This window comes from Ursus arctos, unplaced genomic scaffold, assembly GCF_023065955.2.
Source record: "Ursus arctos isolate Adak ecotype North America unplaced genomic scaffold, UrsArc2.0 scaffold_8, whole genome shotgun sequence".
NCBI classification, from domain to species: Eukaryota; Metazoa; Chordata; class Mammalia; order Carnivora; family Ursidae; genus Ursus; species Ursus arctos.
Window position 1 is genome coordinate 2,393,973 of NW_026623100.1, and position 18,667 is coordinate 2,412,639.

The 18,667-nt window shown below is 42.6% G+C and overlaps 1 protein-coding gene across 2 annotated transcripts in view; it reads right to left on the reverse strand.

Annotated features, from left to right (window-relative positions):
- Nucleotides 1–387: 387 nt before the first annotated feature.
- Nucleotides 388–18,667, reverse strand: part of SULT1C2 (sulfotransferase family 1C member 2) — a 28,267-nt gene continuing 9,987 nt past the window's right edge. For both annotated transcript variants that reach the window (XM_026515916.4, XM_057309247.1), the window contains exons 4-8: nt 12,909–13,006; nt 4,142–4,268; nt 3,600–3,694; nt 3,288–3,468; nt 388–728 (exon numbers count right to left, since the gene is read on the reverse strand). In XM_026515916.4, the coding sequence (XP_026371701.3) occupies nt 616–728; nt 3,288–3,468; nt 3,600–3,694; nt 4,142–4,268; nt 12,909–13,006 (614 nt within the window). In that variant the 3' untranslated portion in view covers nt 388–615. The remainder of the gene's footprint in view (nt 729–3,287; nt 3,469–3,599; nt 3,695–4,141; nt 4,269–12,908; nt 13,007–18,667) is intronic.

The window sequence follows — 18,667 nt, forward strand, 5'->3', positions numbered from 1 at the left end:
TTTCTGTGTCTGTAATTAAGCAATATGACTCTTAATCAGGTTTTTGTCCTCTGGCATCCTCCTCCATGAGCTTCCCTTTTCTTCCTCACCACGACCAGGGATAGCATTTGGAGCATGTTTTCTCAGGGCTGACTGCACCAGGACTGGCCTCAAGGTGCACCTTCCATGGTAATCTGGTGGAACCCCAGAACCTAGCACAGCTGGAGTTTTCTTTGAATGGCTGGGACAGATGTTAGAGATTTCATATTATCAATATAGATGTAACCTAATATTTGCATATTTATACCCAAGGTATTTTATATTACAGACTAAAAAAGTAGGATGCACTTTCTAGAATAATGGAAACCTAAAAAATCCTTAAAGTATTCAAGTCTTATATTTTACTTTGTTTATTAAGTCACTTTATTTCTTACTTTGGAAAGAGTGGTTGAGAAAATAAGCATTGAACATGATCCTTCTGGAAAATAAAGCTGCTACATACTGTTAATAATCACAGAGACAGTAGTACCATAACTGTATACTTTTACAAAATGCTTTCAGAGATTCTTTGGGTTGGGCTGAAGGGCTGAAGATGGCTTCCTCATTCTTGTCATCCACTTCCTATGTACGTCTTGCTCAGAGTTCTGTGAAGAAATTTATTGATGTTCCTTCCATCTTTTGCCTATAGATTTCATCAAATCTCTCGTTCTGAGCCACGGTGAAGTGGTTTTTCCAATCCCCCACAGTTCCTAGAAGAGGAAAACCAAGATGGGGTTGTCACTCTGATTGAAAGTTTCTGTGGCCCGACAACATGTCTACCTCACTCCACCTCCCCTTCAATGCATACCCATCCACTGCAGCTCTCTGTTCTGAGAAGGGCCCTGGGGTGCTCTGTGCAGGGGGTGGGATCCTAGCTTGGGCAGATAATTCATACAAGGGCACTGGTGCCTTGGCCCCACCTGTGGTTTATTCACATAATGGACTACTGCGCAGAAATGAAAAGGAATGAACTACTGACACAGCCCATGGAGGAATCTCAAAACATTACATTGAGTGACAGACACCGGACACAAGAAGGTATTTACTGTATGATTTCATTTATGTGAAGTGCAAGAACAGGCAAAATCAAACTGTATTGACAGAATTTGGAAGGGTGGTTGTATTGGAGGGGAGAGAGAGACAGGAAAGGGCCATGAGAAGGAAACTTTGAGACATGAGAATGTTTCATATCTTGGTTGGGGTGCTTGTTATATGGGTGTATACATTTTTCAATACATTCAACTGTATACTTACTTTAAAGCTGTGCATTTTTTTGTATGTAAGTCACATCTCAACAACAAAAACTTCTGGGAAAAATGTGAATGAGATACTACTGTGTATGTATGAACTTTTTCACCAAGCAGTAACTATTAAAATAATGTTAAAAAGGGGGAAATACTCTGTCCTCCCTCTGCCTCTTCTGGAAAGTCATGCAACAGAAATAAAAGCATTGGGGCATACGGACATACATACAAAGATGTTTACTACAGCATTATTGATAAAGACTGAAAAAAAATTACTGTAGTGCCCTTCACTAGGAGAATAGTTGAATGAGTTATGATATATCTATTCATACTCTGGTACAACATGAGACCACTAAAAACAGTGAGCTACATGGACCTACATGCCTTGCCCTAGAGGGACGTCTGACATTCTGGTAAATGAAGGTGTATATTATGACCACATTTAGCCTTCATCATGGTATATATCCTTGTTTGCACATGTATGAGCCTGAGGGAATGAGGGTGTATAGAAAGATAGGTATGTATGGATCTAAACAAGGGCTTCTTGCTAAATCATCACCATTGAGAAAAGGAATGGCATTGTTTGGTTTGCTTCACTAGCATGGGATGCCGTTGTAGGTTCTAAAATGCAACAAAATACTTCTCCCTCTTTGCTCTCCCTCTCTCTCTCTCAAATACATAAATAAAATATTTAAAAAGGGGGGGCTTCTGGGTGGCTCAGTAGGTTAAGTGTCTGCCTTTGGCTCAGGTCATGATCTCAGGGTCCTGGAATTGAGCCCTGTATTAACCTTTCTGCTCGGTGGGGAGTCTGCTTCTCTCTCTGTGTTCTCCCTTTCTCTCTGTCTCTCAAATAAATAAATAAAATCTTTAAAAAAATAAAATAAAATGCAACAAAATAAACCAATATATTAAAAAAAGAAGACAAGTTGCAAAGCAGTAACACACCAGGGGAACCATGTGTGTTAAAAAAACAGGGAAGTCCCTGTTTTTGTTTGTTTGTTTGTTTGTTTTTAGAGAGGAAGAGAGAAGGGGGGAAGGGCTGAGGGAGAGAGAGAGAGAGAATCTCAAGCAGGCTCCATGCCCAGCATGGAACCTGGCGTGGGGCTTGATCTCACAACCCTGAGATCAGGACCTGAACCAAAATCAAGAGTTGGACACTTAACTGACTGAGCCACCCAGATGCCCCAGAAGTCTGTGTTTTTAAACAGAGAGGGAGGGGACTTCCATATTGTTGGTGGTCACTTCTGGGGAACAGGGTTTTGGTGAAGAAAACTTTTAAAAACATAATTCCATATAGATCTAATTTTTTTTACAATGATGTATTACTTTTTAAATTAAAAAACTTTAAAGCTTTTTTTTTTCCACTCAAAAAAATATTAGCTGCAGCACTTAGAATTCCTCTTTTGGGAACTGGAACTAAGAAGTACTAAGAGAACGAGGCAGTGTTCAACAGTAGCTATAGTTAGAAGTCATGATATAGAGTAGGTCTGAGCCGTGATCAAGACCAAGCTATGAGCAGAAGCTGAGTGAGCAAAGCTATGAAGTAGGAAAAAGGTATAATGGGCAGAGACACAGGAAGCTGATCAGTGGAGCAAGGTGCTCGTAGCAGATATGTGGAAGGCAGATAAATGGTGGAGACTTCGAGCAAAGAACTGTACCCTCCTGCTGCTGAGGTCTTGACCTTGAGATCCAGGGATCCCAATGGTGGCTCCTGCTCTTAACTATCTGTGAGAATACATTACCCTTAACACCTGCACATGACCCCTCCCAAAAAGGCCCTCATATTGGGGGGATAGCCAGAAGGATCCTCTGTTTCTTGCAACAAGGTACCCCAGAGAGCTCTCTTCTGTAGCAAGATCAAATTCCTATCTTATTAGCAGCAGATTATTTTTAATAGGCTAAATGTTCTGTCTTGAAACTAATAAAACCTAACATCTTCTTGCTAAGAAGCATACAGTATATTACAAAACAAACTGAGTGTTTGATTTATGTTTATATTTATATAGTATTTGAAGCCACACAAACCTTTTCTCATGAAGGGGGAAATGGACTGGTCCAGGATAGATTTAGGAACTGTAGAACGATTTGTCATGGGATTTTCTTTCATTTTCTCAAATGATGTCTCCTGGACAATTTTATCTAGCACTGTTTCATCCAAGTTCTTTCCCATGAACTGCATCACTTTCTGAATTTCACGCTTTGGGTCCTGTGGTGACAGTGACATTGCATTGGAATGGAAGAAGGTATCAGGACACCCTTAAATACTTCAGGATGTTCCTCCCAGAAGTGCAGCCCTGAAATAGCTTGGAGTGATTCTTCCAAAGGGCTTTTACTCACCCGTTTTATGTCCTCATAGAAGAGGAAGAGAACCTGGTATCTGTCTTTTATGTCCCACCATCCCTTCACATGGTCATACCAGGAACCCCAAGCCACTGCAACAGACACAGGAAACAGAACAGTCTACAAAAGGATCACCCAAAGCCTCAGATATGCCCTGAGTCCTGATGTGCTGAGTTGGAGGGTGAGGTGGTATGGTCCAGCTTTGGGGTAATTTATTCCAACATGCTACCTAAAGTGGCTTCATATTTATTGTGTATAATCATATATGCCCTGGTATTGGGATAGGGATACCCTTTGGAATGCGGGTGACTCTAGCACAAGTGACCCAGCACAAAAGCTTTCAAATTGGGTGAGAGATGTTTGCTGGGACTGTGGGTATTCACTCTGAGCTCAGTCAGCCTGCTCCTCCCAGTCCCAGTCTGAGGTAGGATATGCCTAAGGAGGAACACAACCTTCTAAGGAATCAAAATGTTATGCTTGATTCCTAGACTGAACTTACCTGGAGTGGGCATGCAAAGATATGAAGGATTATTCTTTACCTTTTCCACTGATGAAGGTTTCGAAATACTCTTCCCAGGTACCAGGATCAGGAAGAATTTGATTCATCCTTTGGAAATGGTAGTAGGAAACCATGCAGTCTTTGGCATTTCGAGCTACATAAAGGAACTGTGGGGTAAGGAGAGGTGGGTAAAAGATGGTATGAAAAGTGAATTTTCACAGAATTCACTCAAGTGAATTCCAGGCCAAGAGCAGCTTTGCACACCTGGCTCAACTCTCCTGTGCTGGCAGTTCGACTTGGCTGGTGACCTGTCCTCCTCCTCTGGCTGTCCTTGCTTCTGTGCCGATTCCTGTGACCCTCATCTTCCTCTGGCTGTCCCTGCTTCTCTGCTGATTCTCCTTTTTATCCCAAACTCAGTCCTAATATGTAGCCTGACTTCTGATTGTCCCTGTAGTTGTCTCTAGCAACTATGGCATCTGAAAGCATTCCACAGGCATGCTGATGGTCCTCCTAATAGCTTCATCTCTGTTTCCTGAAAAGCAGGATGGCTTCATGGTCTTATTTTTTTCCCTATTCTCATCAACTGTATTATTTTCATCTCAAATGACTTCAACTCTTGCTCTACAAAGCATCCTGTTTAGGTTTCATTTTGACAGCATCTTGTATCCTTCTACCCTCCCAGCCTTGAGCTTTATCCAAATTTGACCTTTATTTTTATCTATCATCTATCTATCTATCATCTATCTATCTATCTATCTATCTATCTATCTATCTATCTATCTATCTATCTATCTATCATCTATCTATCTATCATCTATCTATCATCTATCTATCATCTATCTATCTATTTATTTATTTATTTATTTATTTTCATAATAATATTTTTATTATATTATGTTATTCACCATACAGTACAACCCTGGGTTTTGATGAAGAGTTCGATGATCCATTACTTGCATATAACACCCAGTGCACCATGCAATACGTGCCCTCCTTACTACCCATCACCAGTCTATCCCATTCCCCCACTCCTTCCCCTCTGAAGCCCTCAGTTTGTTTCTCAGAGTCCATAGTCTCTCATGCTTCATTACTCCTGATTACCCCCCCTTTCTTTATCCCTTTCTTCCCCTACCAATCTTCCTAGTTCTTATGTTCCATAGATGAGAGAAATCATATGATAGTTGTCTTTCTCTGCTTGACTTATTTCACTTAGCATTATCTCCTCCAGTGCTGTCCATGTTGCAGCAAATGTTGAGAATTCGTTCTTTCTGATAGCTGAGTAATATTCCATTGTATATATGGACCACATCTTCTTAATCCAGTCATCTGCTGAAGGGCATCTTGGCTCCTTCCACAATTTAGCCATTGTGGACAATGCTGCTATGAACATTGGGGTGCATATGGCCCTTCTCTTCACTACGTCTGTATATTTGGGGTAAATACCCAGTAGTGCAATGGCTGGATCATAGGGTACCTCAATTTTTAACTTTTTAGGGACCTCCACACTGTTTTCCAGAGTGGCTGTACCAACTTGCATTCCCACCAACAATGTAGGAGGGATCCCCTTTCTCCACATCCTCTCCAACAATTGTTGTTTCTTGCCTTGTCATTTTTTGCCATTCTAACTGGCATTAGGTGGTATCTCAGTGTGGTTTTGATTTGAATTTCCCTGATGGCTAATGATTTTGAACATTTTTTCATGTGTCTGTTAGCCATTTGTATGTCTTCACTGGAAAACTGTCTGTTCATAGCTTCTGCCCATTTTTTTATTTGATTATTTTTTTCCCATGTATTGAGTTTGAGTAGTTCTTTGTAGATCTTGGATACTACTCTTTTATCTGTAGTGTCATTTGCAAATATCTTCTCCCATTCCGTGGGCTGCCTCTTAGTTTTTTTGACTGATTCCTTGGCTGTGCAGAAGCTTTTTATCTTGGTGAAGTCCCACAAGTTCATTTTAACTTTTGTTTCTCTTGCCTTTGGAGATGTGTCATGAAAAAGGTTGCTGTGGCCGATGTCGTAGAGGTTGCTGCCTATGCTGTCCTCTAGGATTTTGATGGATTCCTGTCTCACATCGAGGTCTTTCATCCATTTGGAGTTTATCTTTGTGTATGGTGTGAGAGAGTGGTCAAGTTTCATTTTTTTGCATGTAGCTGTCCAATTTTCCCAGCACCATTTATTGAAGATACTCTTTTTTTCCACTGTATGTTTTTTCCTGCTTTATCAAAGATTTGTTGCCCAAAGAGCCGAGGGTCCATTTCTGGGTTCTCTATTCTGTTCCATTGTCTATGTGTCTGTTTTTGTGCTAGTACCATGCTGTCTTTGTGATCACGGCATTGTAATACAGCTTGAAATCTGATGATGCCCCCAGCTTTGTGTTTCCTTTTCAACAATTCCTTGGTGATTTTGGGCCTTTTCTGGTTCCACACAAATTTAAGGACTATTTGTTCCAGTTCTTTGAAAAATGTCATTGGTATTTTGATCGGGATAGCATTGAAAGTGTAGATTGTTCTGGGTAGCATAGACATTTTAACTATGTTAATTCTTCTGATCCATGAGCATGGAATCTTTTACCATCTTTTGTGTCTTCTTCAATGTCTTTCAAGAGTGATTTGTAGTTTCTAGAATATATAGATCCTTTACGTCCGGTTAAGTTAATTCCAAGATAATGTATGATTTTGGGTACTATTGTAAATGGAATGGATTCCCTAATTTCTCTTTCTTCAGTCTCATTGTTCATGTATAGAAATGCAACTGATTTCTGAGCATTGATTTTGTATTCCGCCACATTACTGAATTGCTCTATAACTTCTAGTAGTTTGGGGGTGGATTCTTTTGGGTTTTCCGTATAGAGTATTATGTCATCTGCGAAGAGAGACAGTTTGACTTCTTCTTTGCCAATTTGGATACCTTTTATCCCTTTTTGTTGTCTGATTGCTGTTGCAAGGACTTCTAGTACTATGTTGAATAATAGTGGTGAGACTGGGCATCCTTGTCATGTTCCTGATCTTGAGGGAAAAGCTTCTAGCTTTTCCCCATTGAGAATGATATTTACCGTAGGCTTTTCATAGATGGTTTTTATGAGATTGAGGAATGTACCCTCTATCCCTACACTCTGAAGGGTTTTAATCAGGAAAAGGATGCTGTATTTTGTCAAATGCTTTTTCTGCATCTATTGAGAGGATCATATGATCTTTGGTGGTTTTTTTTGTTGTCGTTGTTGATATGATCTATCACACTGATAGATTTGCGAATGTTGAACTACCCTTGCATCCCAGGAATGAATGCCACTTGGTCATGATGGATAATCCTTTTAATGTACTGTTGGATTCTATTAGCAAGGATCTTGTTGAGAATTTTGGTGTCCATATTCATTAGGGAAATCAGTCTGTAATTCTCCTTTTTGATGGGGTCTTTGCCTGGTTTGGGGATCAAGGTAATATTGGCCTCATAGAATGAGTTTGGTAGCTTTCCTTCTGTTTCTATTTTTTGAAATAGCTTTAGTAGAATAGGTATTATTTCTTCTTTGAATGTTTGGTAGAATTCCCTGGGAAATCCATCAGGCTCTGGCGTTTTGTTTTTTGGAAGGTTTTTAATCACTGTTTCAATATCTTGATAATTAATTGGTCTGTTTAAAAAATCAATTTCTTCCTGTTTCAGTCTTGGTAGTTTGTAGGTTTCCAGGAAGGCCTTCATCTCTTCCAGATTGCTTAATTTATTGGCATAAAGATGTTGATAAAAGTTTCTAATAATCCTTCCGGTTTCATTGTTGTTGGTTGTGACCTCTCCTTTTTCATTTATAATTTTATTAATTTGGGTCCTTTCTCTATTGTTTTGGATAAGTCTTGCCAATGGTTTGTCTATTTTATTAATTCTTTCAAAGAACCAGCTTCTAGTTCTGTTGATCTGCTCTACTGTGCTCCTGGTTTCTAATTCATTGATCTCTGCTCTAATCTTGATCAACTGCTTTCTCGTGCGTGGATTAGGCCTGTTCTTCTGTTGCTGTTCCAGCTTCTTGAGGTGAGAATATAAAAACTGCATTTTAGATTTTTCTATTCTTTTGAATGTGGCTTGGATGGCTATGTATTTTCCCCTTAGGACTGCCTTTGCAGTGTCCCATAGGTTTTGGACTGTTCTGTTTTCATTCTCATTGGTCTCCATAAATTGTTTAAATTGATTTTTGATTTCCTGGTTTATCGAATCATTCTTTTTTTTTTTTTTAAAGATTTTATTTATTTATGTGACAGAGAGACAGCCAGCGAGAGAGGGAACACAGCAGGGGGAGTGGGAGAGGAAGAAGCAGGCTCATAGCGGAGGAGCCTGATGTGGGACTCGATCCCAGAACGCCGGGATCACGCCCTGAGCCGAAGGCAGACGCTTTAACGACTGCGCTACCCAGGCGCCCCTATCGAATCATTCTTGAGCAGGATGGTTCTTAGTCTCCAAGTGTTTGAGTTTCTTCCAAATTTTTCCTTGTGGTTGAGTTCCAATTTCAAAGCATTGTGGTCTGAGAATATGCAGGGAATAATTTCAGGCTTTTGGTGTCGGTTGAGACCTGGTTTGTGACCCAGAGCATGGTCTATTCTTGCCAAATTTGACCTTTAATCTCATTGTGATAGCTAAGTACTCGACGCACATTCTGACATCGATCCTGAGCTGGCCTCATTGACTAGCTACCTCAGATCCATGACTAGTCATTTCATAGTGATGCTGGTTTTTTACCCTAAAATGTTTCTCAGTTGGGAATGATTTTGCATGCTAGGGGATATTTGGCAGTGCCTGGAGGTATTTATGCTTGTCACAACTGGGGGTGATAGTACTACCAGCGTCTAATGAGTAGAGGCCAGGGATGCCGCTCAACATTCTACAATACTCAGGGCAGCCCCTTGCCCCATCCCCCCAAAAAGAATTATCTGGCCCAAAATGTCAGTAATGCCATTTTCTGTATTCTGATGCTTTGAATCGGAAGCATTGTTAACCTTGCTGGGGCTTTGCCGACCCTGGATGGACTGCCCCTACCAGTTTTAGCTGGTTACTACAGATAGTAACAACTATCAAGCTCACTTTTTACATGTAAGCCAACCAGTCCTGAGCCTACATCTTCCTGATTGGGCTTTCACACTCTGGGCCACTATCCACTTGCTCTAATCACCCCAGAGGCCGACCCTATGCCCTGGAGCCTGCAGAAATCATCCAAACTACCCAATCTTAAACCTGTTACCTGTCTCACCCATTCTCGCCCTTGGAAGCTACAATAAAGTCTCTTATCTACATTTTACCCTCCCTTCCTCTGTCTCCTAAATGCCCTGGTGCTTCCCAGTTGTGAGGAGTTCATCACTGCTTGATAATCATTTTGTTATTCTTCCTCTCATGCTTGTCACCTCCAGGCACAAGGCTCTCCTTTCTCTCCTCAAAACTCCATCCCACTTCCCCCTGCAAGTTCATTAATTCTCTCACCTGCTGTGTCTATTCTGCACTTTACCTGTTGTTGAATTTGTGTGTGAGTGGATCAGTATTTTTTATTAGTTTTTTTATTCAGAAGTTGAAAGGGCTAGAAAGAAAGGAACTAAGAAACTGATATGAAATAGCCACAGGTGATCAATAACACATTTTGTGAAAGATTCATGAAAATAGATGGCAACAAAAGCTATTTTTGCAGCAACCTCACATCCCACAAACACTGAAATGAAATTTGATTGTCAGGGCTTGGTTTCTACTTCCAGTTTTGTGGTGGTGGTTTCAGGTGCGAGTAACACGATCTTACTCTGTAAGATCGATGCTTTTTTTTTATTATAATAATATTTTTTATTACATTTTGTTAGTCACCATACAGTACATCCCTAGTTTTTGATGTAAAGTTCCATGATTCATTAGTTGCGTGTAACACCCAGTGCACCATGCAGTACGTGCCCTCCTTACTACCCATCACCAGCCTATCCCATTCCCCCACCCACCTCCCCTCCGAAGCCCTCAGTTTGTTTCTCAGAGTCCATAGTCTCTCACGCTTCACTTCCCCCTCTGATTACCCCCCTTTCTTTATCCTTTTCTTCTCCTACCGATCTTCCTAGGTCTTATGTTCCATAGATGAGAGAAACCATATGATAATTGTCTTTCTCTGCTTGACTTATTTCACTTAGCATTATCTCCTCCAGTGCCATCCATGTTGTAGCAAATGTTGAGAACTCGTTCTTTCTGATAGCTGAGTAATATTCCATTGTATATATGGACCACATCTTCTTAATCCAGTCATCTGTTGAAGGGCATCTTGGCTCCTTCCACGATTTAGCTATTGTGGACAATGCTGCTATGAACATTGGGGTGCATATGGCCCTTCTCTTCACTATGTCTGTATCTTTGGGGTAAACACCCAGTAGTGCAATGGCTGGGTCATAGGGTAGCTCAATTTTTAACTTTTTAAGGGACCTCCACACTGTTTTCCAGAGTGGCTGTACCAACTTGCATTCCCACCAACAATGTAGGAGGGATCCCCTTTCTCCACATCCTCTCCAACAATTGTTGTTTCCTGCCTTGTCAATTTTTGCCATTCTAACTGGCGTAAGGTGGTATCTCAGTGTGTTTTTTATTTGAATTTCCCTGCTGGCTAATGATTTTGAACATTTTTTCATGTGTCTGTTAGCCATTTGTATGTCTTCATTGGAAAAGTGTCTGTTCATATCTTCTGCCCATTTTATGATTTGTTTATTTGCTTCTTTTTATTGAGTTTGAGAAGTTCTTTGTAGATCTTGGATACCAGTCTTTTATCTGTAGTGTCATTTGCACATATCTTCTCCCATTCCGTGGGCTGTCTTTTAGTTTTTTTTGACTGTTTCCTTGGCTGTGCAGAAGCTTTTTATAAGATTGGTGCTTTGCATCCCAAAGCAGGGACCGTGGTGATGAAGCTGAAGGCCACAAACCCGGGAACAGCAGGAGGGGGAGAAATCTTCACTTGTGAGGGTCAGTCCTGCAGGTGCAGATTTGGAGATGGGGTCCTAATGCACAGGAGGAGCAGAAGCCCTGCCCCAGGCAGCAGAATAAGAAGCAAGCAGGGAGATGAGATGGGACATGGCACCTCCTCCCTCACGCATGGCGGGCTTTCTGTCCCCATGGCCACCCTGCTGCCACCCACGAAACTTTCTCAGCCTCCCCGGTGTCCTGGCCCCTCTGAGGTCCTGTGTGCACTGTGCCCTCCCCTGTCCCTGAGGGGAGAGCCAGCCAAGGGCTGGCAAACCAGAGACCTATTGTTGAGTTTTATAGCAAATGCTTATATATTGTTTCAGTTACAGAAATCCTATTTATTTAATTTAATAAGAAATTCCATTTTAAATATAGTGTCCTAAAAAGAATAAAAATAAAAATAGTGTCTCATTCCTTTCCCTTATTTTTGATTCAATCTTTCATTTACTTACACAACTTCAACGTTCTTATATTTCTATATCTGATCATTTTAATATCTGAAATCCTTTTTGTAATTTATACAATTTGTACAAATTGTAATGTGAGGTGGTGAATTCAAGCAGGAAACATTGCTGCCCAAGCTGAAGCTGTGTCCTCCCTGTGTTTGTTTCTGCAGGTCATCCTGGAGATGCTGGCAATGGCAACGACCTTATGCTAGTTTCTCAGCTTGAGGCTTCTTGGACAATGCAAGAATTACAATGTTGAAACTCCTCCCTTGAGAGATGAGGCCTATGGCCACACATTGTCAGGGCAGCTGAGAGCCCAGGTCAAGACAAAGAGGTTTCCTCACGTCTGCCTTAGTGCCCTCCACCCTTCCATCGAGGATGAAGTCCTCAGCTGTCGCGTTTGGTTCCTCACTTTTCTGGTTCTTTCTGCTCTGGGCTTTGCCCCCGTGCAGTCACTGAAACTCATGCTGCTGGATTCTCCATCAAATAGCTCATCGAAGAACCTACAGCACAGCTCCAGTCTCAGTGACCTCTTCTCTAGTTTCGGCTCCCCCTTTATTGTGGAACTTAGGGATTTACTTTACTCTCTCTGGATCTCAGTTACACATTTACAAAGGAAACTTTTTATGTGTTATGTTTTATTGGTAGGTGTTTCATAGAGAAGGTTTCAGGGAACTTAGTCGGCTATAATCTGGAAATGGTGGGTTCTTGTTTCCTTATACAACCTTACTGAAAGGATCATATAATTGCTATTGTTCCCTAGAAATACACCCTTCTTAGCCCTTTGTTCCTTTCATTTCCACCTTTGAGAAAACTTTCTTACCAATGCTGGCTGACACCTCAGTTTCTTCCTTACTTGCCTCCATTCACTCTACAGCCACTCACTTGTTATTCATTCAGCAAACACATTTTGAACATCCTGTATGTGCCAGGAACTGATTAGACCCTGGAGTGCAGAATAAATAAAGTCCCAGAATAAATAAAGCTAAGAGCCCAGAGTTTACCAGAGGCTGAGGTGGGGTGTTCCCCTTAAGAAATATTGCTCCATCGATTTACCCTTTTAAATGATCTTCAGGGTTTTTTTCTTTCCCCTGAGTTTTTCTTCTCTGCTCTATTATAAGTCTTAATTGCCCCAACCCGCGGGTCACTGTGGACACTCACTATCTCTAGTTCTCTCCAAAAATAGAGTCTGGCTTTTGCTTCCATGTCTTGCTTGAAATCGTTCAGGTAAATATCCTGCTGAGTATAGATAGAACTTTACATTTTCTCTTATTGCTGATCAACAGTCAACACTTCAGAGATGGTGGAGGCGTAAATATGATGACACTGTTCTGAGTTAGGGACTGGGGGATTTGCTCCCAGGAGAACTAGTCTCCCGCCTGTCCCCAGGGAAGCTGTAGGCTGTCTTACCTTGCAGTTGTTTTTCCAGAAAGAAAGAGGCAACAGCTGAGTTGGAAGGTGAGTCCTTAGTATCCGTGGAGAGGGCATTACTTTGGCTTTTTCCACCCCTTTAAAGTAAACCAAGAAGAAACGTCTGCATAGTACAAGTACTGGATGGGGGAACTTATATTCCAGGCTCTGTCCAGAATGTCCCATCACCTCCCATCTTTCTCCTTATCTCTCGACTTCCCTTTGGGATTTCATAATGAGATTATGGAGATTACCAACACTTCTGTAGACTCCTACAGCTTGAGAGCTGGATGGGAGCTATATTAATCTGTCACTTTCAGGATGAGGAGATGGAAGCTGAGAATGGACAAGCTAGGTCTTGTGGCAGAGCAGGGCGGGGGGGTTGAGGGGTGGTGCAGAACACAGGCCTTTCTCACCTCCCAGCCAGTGCCTATTCCTGCATGTCTGACCATGTACCTGGCCTATGTGCTTGTAGCTTATTTCATCTCTAAAAATATATGTACTTGATGGCATGTGAATCATGATTCCCATTCTGTACTCTAAAACACTGACTGGGCACCTACTCTGTGCAACCATTGTGTTAGACTGAGGTTAGGGGATATGAGATAATAGAAAATTTATATTTGTCTTTGCCCCTGCTTCTTGGCACAGAGCTCCTGAAACCCCTGTTGATAAGGGTGATTAGGAATGTCCCGTTCTTTTTTTTTTTTTAAGATTTATTTATTTATTTGAGAGAATGAGTGAGAGAGAGAGAGAGAGAGAGAGAGCTGGGGGAGGGGGAGAGGGCAAGGAAGAAGAATTCCAAGCAGACTCCCCATTCAGTGGGGAACCTGATGTGGGTTTCGATCTTATGACCCCGAGATCATGACCTGAGCTGAAATCAAGAGTTGGATGCTCAACTGACTGAACCACCCAGGTTCACCTAATGAGGTGACTCCAGTTGGGCTCCTGGATGGGGGCTGGTCACCAGCAAGACCTGTCATGATTAGAAGCTTAGAATTTTCAGCCCTTCCCCCCATTCTCCAGAGAGGGAAGAAGGGCTGAAAATCGAGTAAATGATGGATCATGGCTGTGTGATGAAACCCCCATTATATCCCCAAAGTCCGGGGTTTGGAGAGCTTCCCAGTTGGTGAACACATGGAGACTGGGGGAAGTCCTGCCTGCAGAAGGCATGGAAGCTTCTCATCCTTTCCCTATACTTTGTCCTGGGACATCTCTCCCCTCTGCCTGAGGAGGGGGTTGTGGGAACACCTGATTAGTAGTCAAGTTGGACGGAAGTTGTGGGTAACCTGCGGTTGGCTCATGAAGTACGAGGAGAGCAGTTTCGTGGGACTGAGTCCTTAACCTGTGGGATATAATTCTATCTGCAGGTAGGTAGTGTCATAATTGAGTTGAATTGTAGGACACCTGGCTGGTGTCAGAGAAAATCTGTTGTTGGTATGAAGGACACCCCCTCCCCAGCCCACATATAAAATTGGAATTGGGGCCTGAACCTAATACAGGGGAAGAGGCAACAAAGTTAAAGAAGACATGCTCCTTCTCTTTAAGAAGCTTCCATTCTAGTGGAATCATAGGCTTATGCAAAGTGAGCAGAGTTAGTGCAGAGAAATGAATCAGCATCAACAAGTCAGGCTCTGCAGCAGCCTTCCACAGTGGCTGTCCACATCTCTTCTCCCTTGAGTACTGAGCTGAGCTGAGCCTGCAGTCAGTGCTTGGTTTTCCAAAGATGGGTGTGGGGTAGAAAGGAAGGTGTGGAGGAGATGCCTGCCTTTCTTAGCCCCTAACAGACAACCTGGGAATGCTGTTTGACTTTTAAAAAGCTGGATCCCAGGGAAGGTCACTCTCAGTGCAAACTGCCCTCTGGCTGATGTAAATTGTACATGTGGTCTGTCTGAGCATTATGGCTTTGGTTATTCTCCCAGGCCTGGGGAGGAGGAAGAATCTCTGTAGGTCCCAGTAAAGAGGAGGAAGGCAGGGCCCTTCACCCTGGGAGGGAGTAGGTCTAGAACTGGTCTTGTTCCCTACACCTTAAAACGTAAATGCTCCCTTGTGTCTTCAAATAGCTGCTGCTTTAGAGCAGCTCAGACCATGTGCCTCTTCTGTTTGGTGGTTTTTCTCCTTCTTCTCAAGGTGGTTTTTCACACTTGCTGCCCAAGCTGTATGTTTGAGGGGAGGGATTCGAGGTGCAGTTGAAAGGATGTGCTTCATTCTGGTCATCTTTGATTTTGCTTACTTTGTATGTTGGGAATCCCTAATAGTTTTTAAAAATTGTGGTAAAATACATATAAAGTAAAATTTGCCATCTTAATCTTTTTAAAGAGTACGGTTCAGTAATGCTAAGTGCATTCACGTTGTTGTGCGACAAATCTCCAGTACTCTCCATGTTGCAAAACTGAAACTCTGTACCTGTTAAATACTAACTCCCCGTTCCACCCTCCCCCAGCCACTGGCAGTCACCTTTCTTTCTGATTCTATGAATTTGACTACTCTGGATACCTCATATAAGGGGAATCATGCAGTGTTTGTCTTTTTTTTTTTTTTTTGTGACTGGCTTATTCCACTTAGCATAATATCCTTAAGGTTCATCCATGTTGTAGCAGGTGTCAGAATTTCCTCCCTTTCTAAGGCTGAATAATTTTTCACTGCATGTATGTATCACATTTTATTTGTCCATTCACCTGTCCACGGACACTTGGGTTCTTCCTTCCTTGGCTGTTGTGAATAATGCTGCTATGAACATGAGTGTGCAGGTTATCTTTTCCAGTCTCTGTTTTTAATTCTTTTGAGCATATACCCAGAGGTGGGGAATTGTTGGATCATAGCGCCCCAATAATTTTTTTTAAATAAAAAGATCCTGGTACTGAAAAGAAAAATTAGAAAACCACTGGTCTGTACTTAAAGTCCATATTTCTTAGCAAGACCTGTAAAACTGTCCTCTCTCTAGTGGCTTCCACCATGTCTCCTGCTCACATATTACCCTTCAGAGCTATTTACATTTGTCCTGCTGCTACAGGCCTCTCATCCTTCTTGTCTACATCTCTGGGCAACTGGTTGGTTCCACTCCCTCTTTAAGAGTCTCTCCAGACACTTCCACTGCTAGCAATATGGTGTCCTGGACACTATGAAGACCTCTCCTGTAATAAAACCCCTGCAAAATCTGACTAAAATACCACAAACATCCTTTAAATGCATAACCATCCTTTAAATGCAACAAACTAAGGAGGCTTTCCAGGGGCCCAAGTACAGAGGGAGCTGCAAGATAGAGAGGGGAGAAGGAAGAAGAGAAAGGGAAGGTTGTGATGACCTGAGCATGTTTGCCCCTCAGTTCCGGGGCCCAATGACCCCTGTGTGGAAAGGAGGCTGGTAGGCTTGGGCTTTCCTCCTCCTACATGCAAACCTCCTGGCAGGCTTGACCCAGCTCTGGCTTCAAACTTTGCTGCCAAAGAACCCCTACAGCAGAGAGAGATTCTGCGGGTTTAGGACTTTACATAGAGCATTCCATCAATGTTTTCTTTCACATGTTCAGGTAAATTATACATTTTCTTCTCTCGCTCTCTAACTCTCTCTCTCTCTTTCTGTCTCACATCAATGCTCCAGAAGAGCTGGTTGGGGTGGTCTCATTCCCTTGACACTCTGCCATGAGTGCTCAGCCTCAGGGTCAAGAAGTGCAGGAAAGAGGGTGCACGAAAACACCTGAGGTCACAAAGTCTATTCCTGAGCCTGCCCTGTGGAGGAAGGGAGCCAATGGAGTCATTTTCGGCCCTCATCCACACAAGGAACTTGCAGTCTGGCAGGAAAGACACAGCATCAGCAGTAGCAGCTTGTAACTGCAGCTGTCACCTTCTCCAGGCATTGGTCGTCAGGCACATTCTTTACCCTGACAGTGGTATCCTATGCTAACCTCCACCCAACATACCCACTGCTTGTCATCACATGGTCTGCATTTGCCTTCTCCATTGGACCATGAATTATTGAGGGCAAGTGGACATGTGGAGTCTTATAAATGCAGCCAGGGCATGTAGTATAAATGCTTGTTGAGCTGAGGGGGTTATTCCTAGATCTCGCCTGTACACAGCTCTCTCTCTCTCTCTTTCTCTTGCACACACACACACACGCACACACACACACACACACTTTCAAATTTTTCCCAGCCCTGCTCTCATTAGGTCACATATGCAATACCTTTGATGTCAAACATCTCTGTAGCTGGGAGTTGGTGCAGGGGGTGTGGAAGGAGGCCTGGGAGGGAGACTGGCCATGTGGGACACAAGCTTGCACTACCTCCAGCAGTGTCTGCCCACTCCTGAACCCTCTGAGGGTGGTTGGTATACTTGACCAATACCCATCAGTCTATTTCAGCAACCACCTTGCCCTCCTAATGGTAGCCCTTACCTCCAGTGGCAGGGACCATCTACCCTGAAATAAAACCACTGCCCAGCTGAGTCTCTACCTGGCCTCTGTCTGTTTGTGGCTGGAAAGACTATAAAGCCTGTAACTGTCACCTTTTTGGACATGGGGCACCTTGGTTTTTAAAGAACCATCTTGGTTTGTATATGATGTGCCACACTGGGCTATTGGTTATCATCCTTTCTTGAATTCTGCAGCTGCTGGCATTGCCTTAAGAGAAGCTCTATACTGTTTCTTGTGCTAACTTAGTGATTCCACGCTGTGCTCCCCACTGCCAAGAATGCTTCATTAGAAGTCATGCTTAGGCTTTTTGTTCTCTCTTTAATCTCCCAAATTGTCAGAGGTAAGACAATGGTGGCAGGGGTGGGATGTAGAAGTGAGATCAAAAGCTGGGCTTGGATGACCCAGGGGACACATGCCCTTGTGGGGCAAAGGATTCAGCCTAAGAGGAGGTTAGTAATACCTAACACTTAAATAGGATCTTCTCTGTGCCAGGCACTGCTCTAAACTTTCTACACATATTAACTCATTTAATCCTCACAATGACTTTTCGAGGTAGGCACTAATTCTACTAACATCTTGCATCTGAGGAAACTGTAACACAGAGAGGGTAAGTAACTTGTTAAAGGTCACTGAGTGAGTGGTGGCATCAGGATTCAAACCCTAGTTGTCCTTAACCATTATGCCATCCTGCTGTTAAAGGGAGCAGAAGACCAGACACCAACAAGAATGGAAGGTCCTGACTACACACAGAGTGGGATCACGGTTCAGCAGTCAGAGAGTGCCCCGTGTGGGGGGTCAGAGCCCCACAGGTAGTTCAGAGAAGGGGCCAGACCAGGCACTGGATTGCTAAGCTAGTGGTCAAACAGACAGACAGGAACTGAGAACCAGAGGAGTCTGAGCAGCTGGGTAAGTATAACCATAAGGACAAGCAAATGCCTCAAGGCTGTTCTAACCTGGATGCACCCTTGTGCAGGTTACAGGTCTTATGGGTGTCAGATCAGGAACTTCTCTAACTTAAGGTATTGGTAGATTTATCAGACCTCTATCCACAATTGCTCCAGGTTAGATGTCAACCCTAGAGTTGTATTGCCTATAATTTTGTAACTCTAGCTAGGTATGTTTTCAATTTTTTATTCTGCTGACCTATGCAATGCTGAAACATAGAGAAGTAGGCCTTCCTCCTATCTTTGTTCTGCAAAATGTTTCCAGCAGCTGCCAGTTACCTGGAATGGCTTCTTTTGCCTTCTGGTTGTTTTTTTGTCATTTTTTTGGTGCAAAGAAAAACATTTCTAGGTTGAGTATTACCCTAAAAACTTTCCCTACAGAACAGAAATAGTTGGCTGCAAATG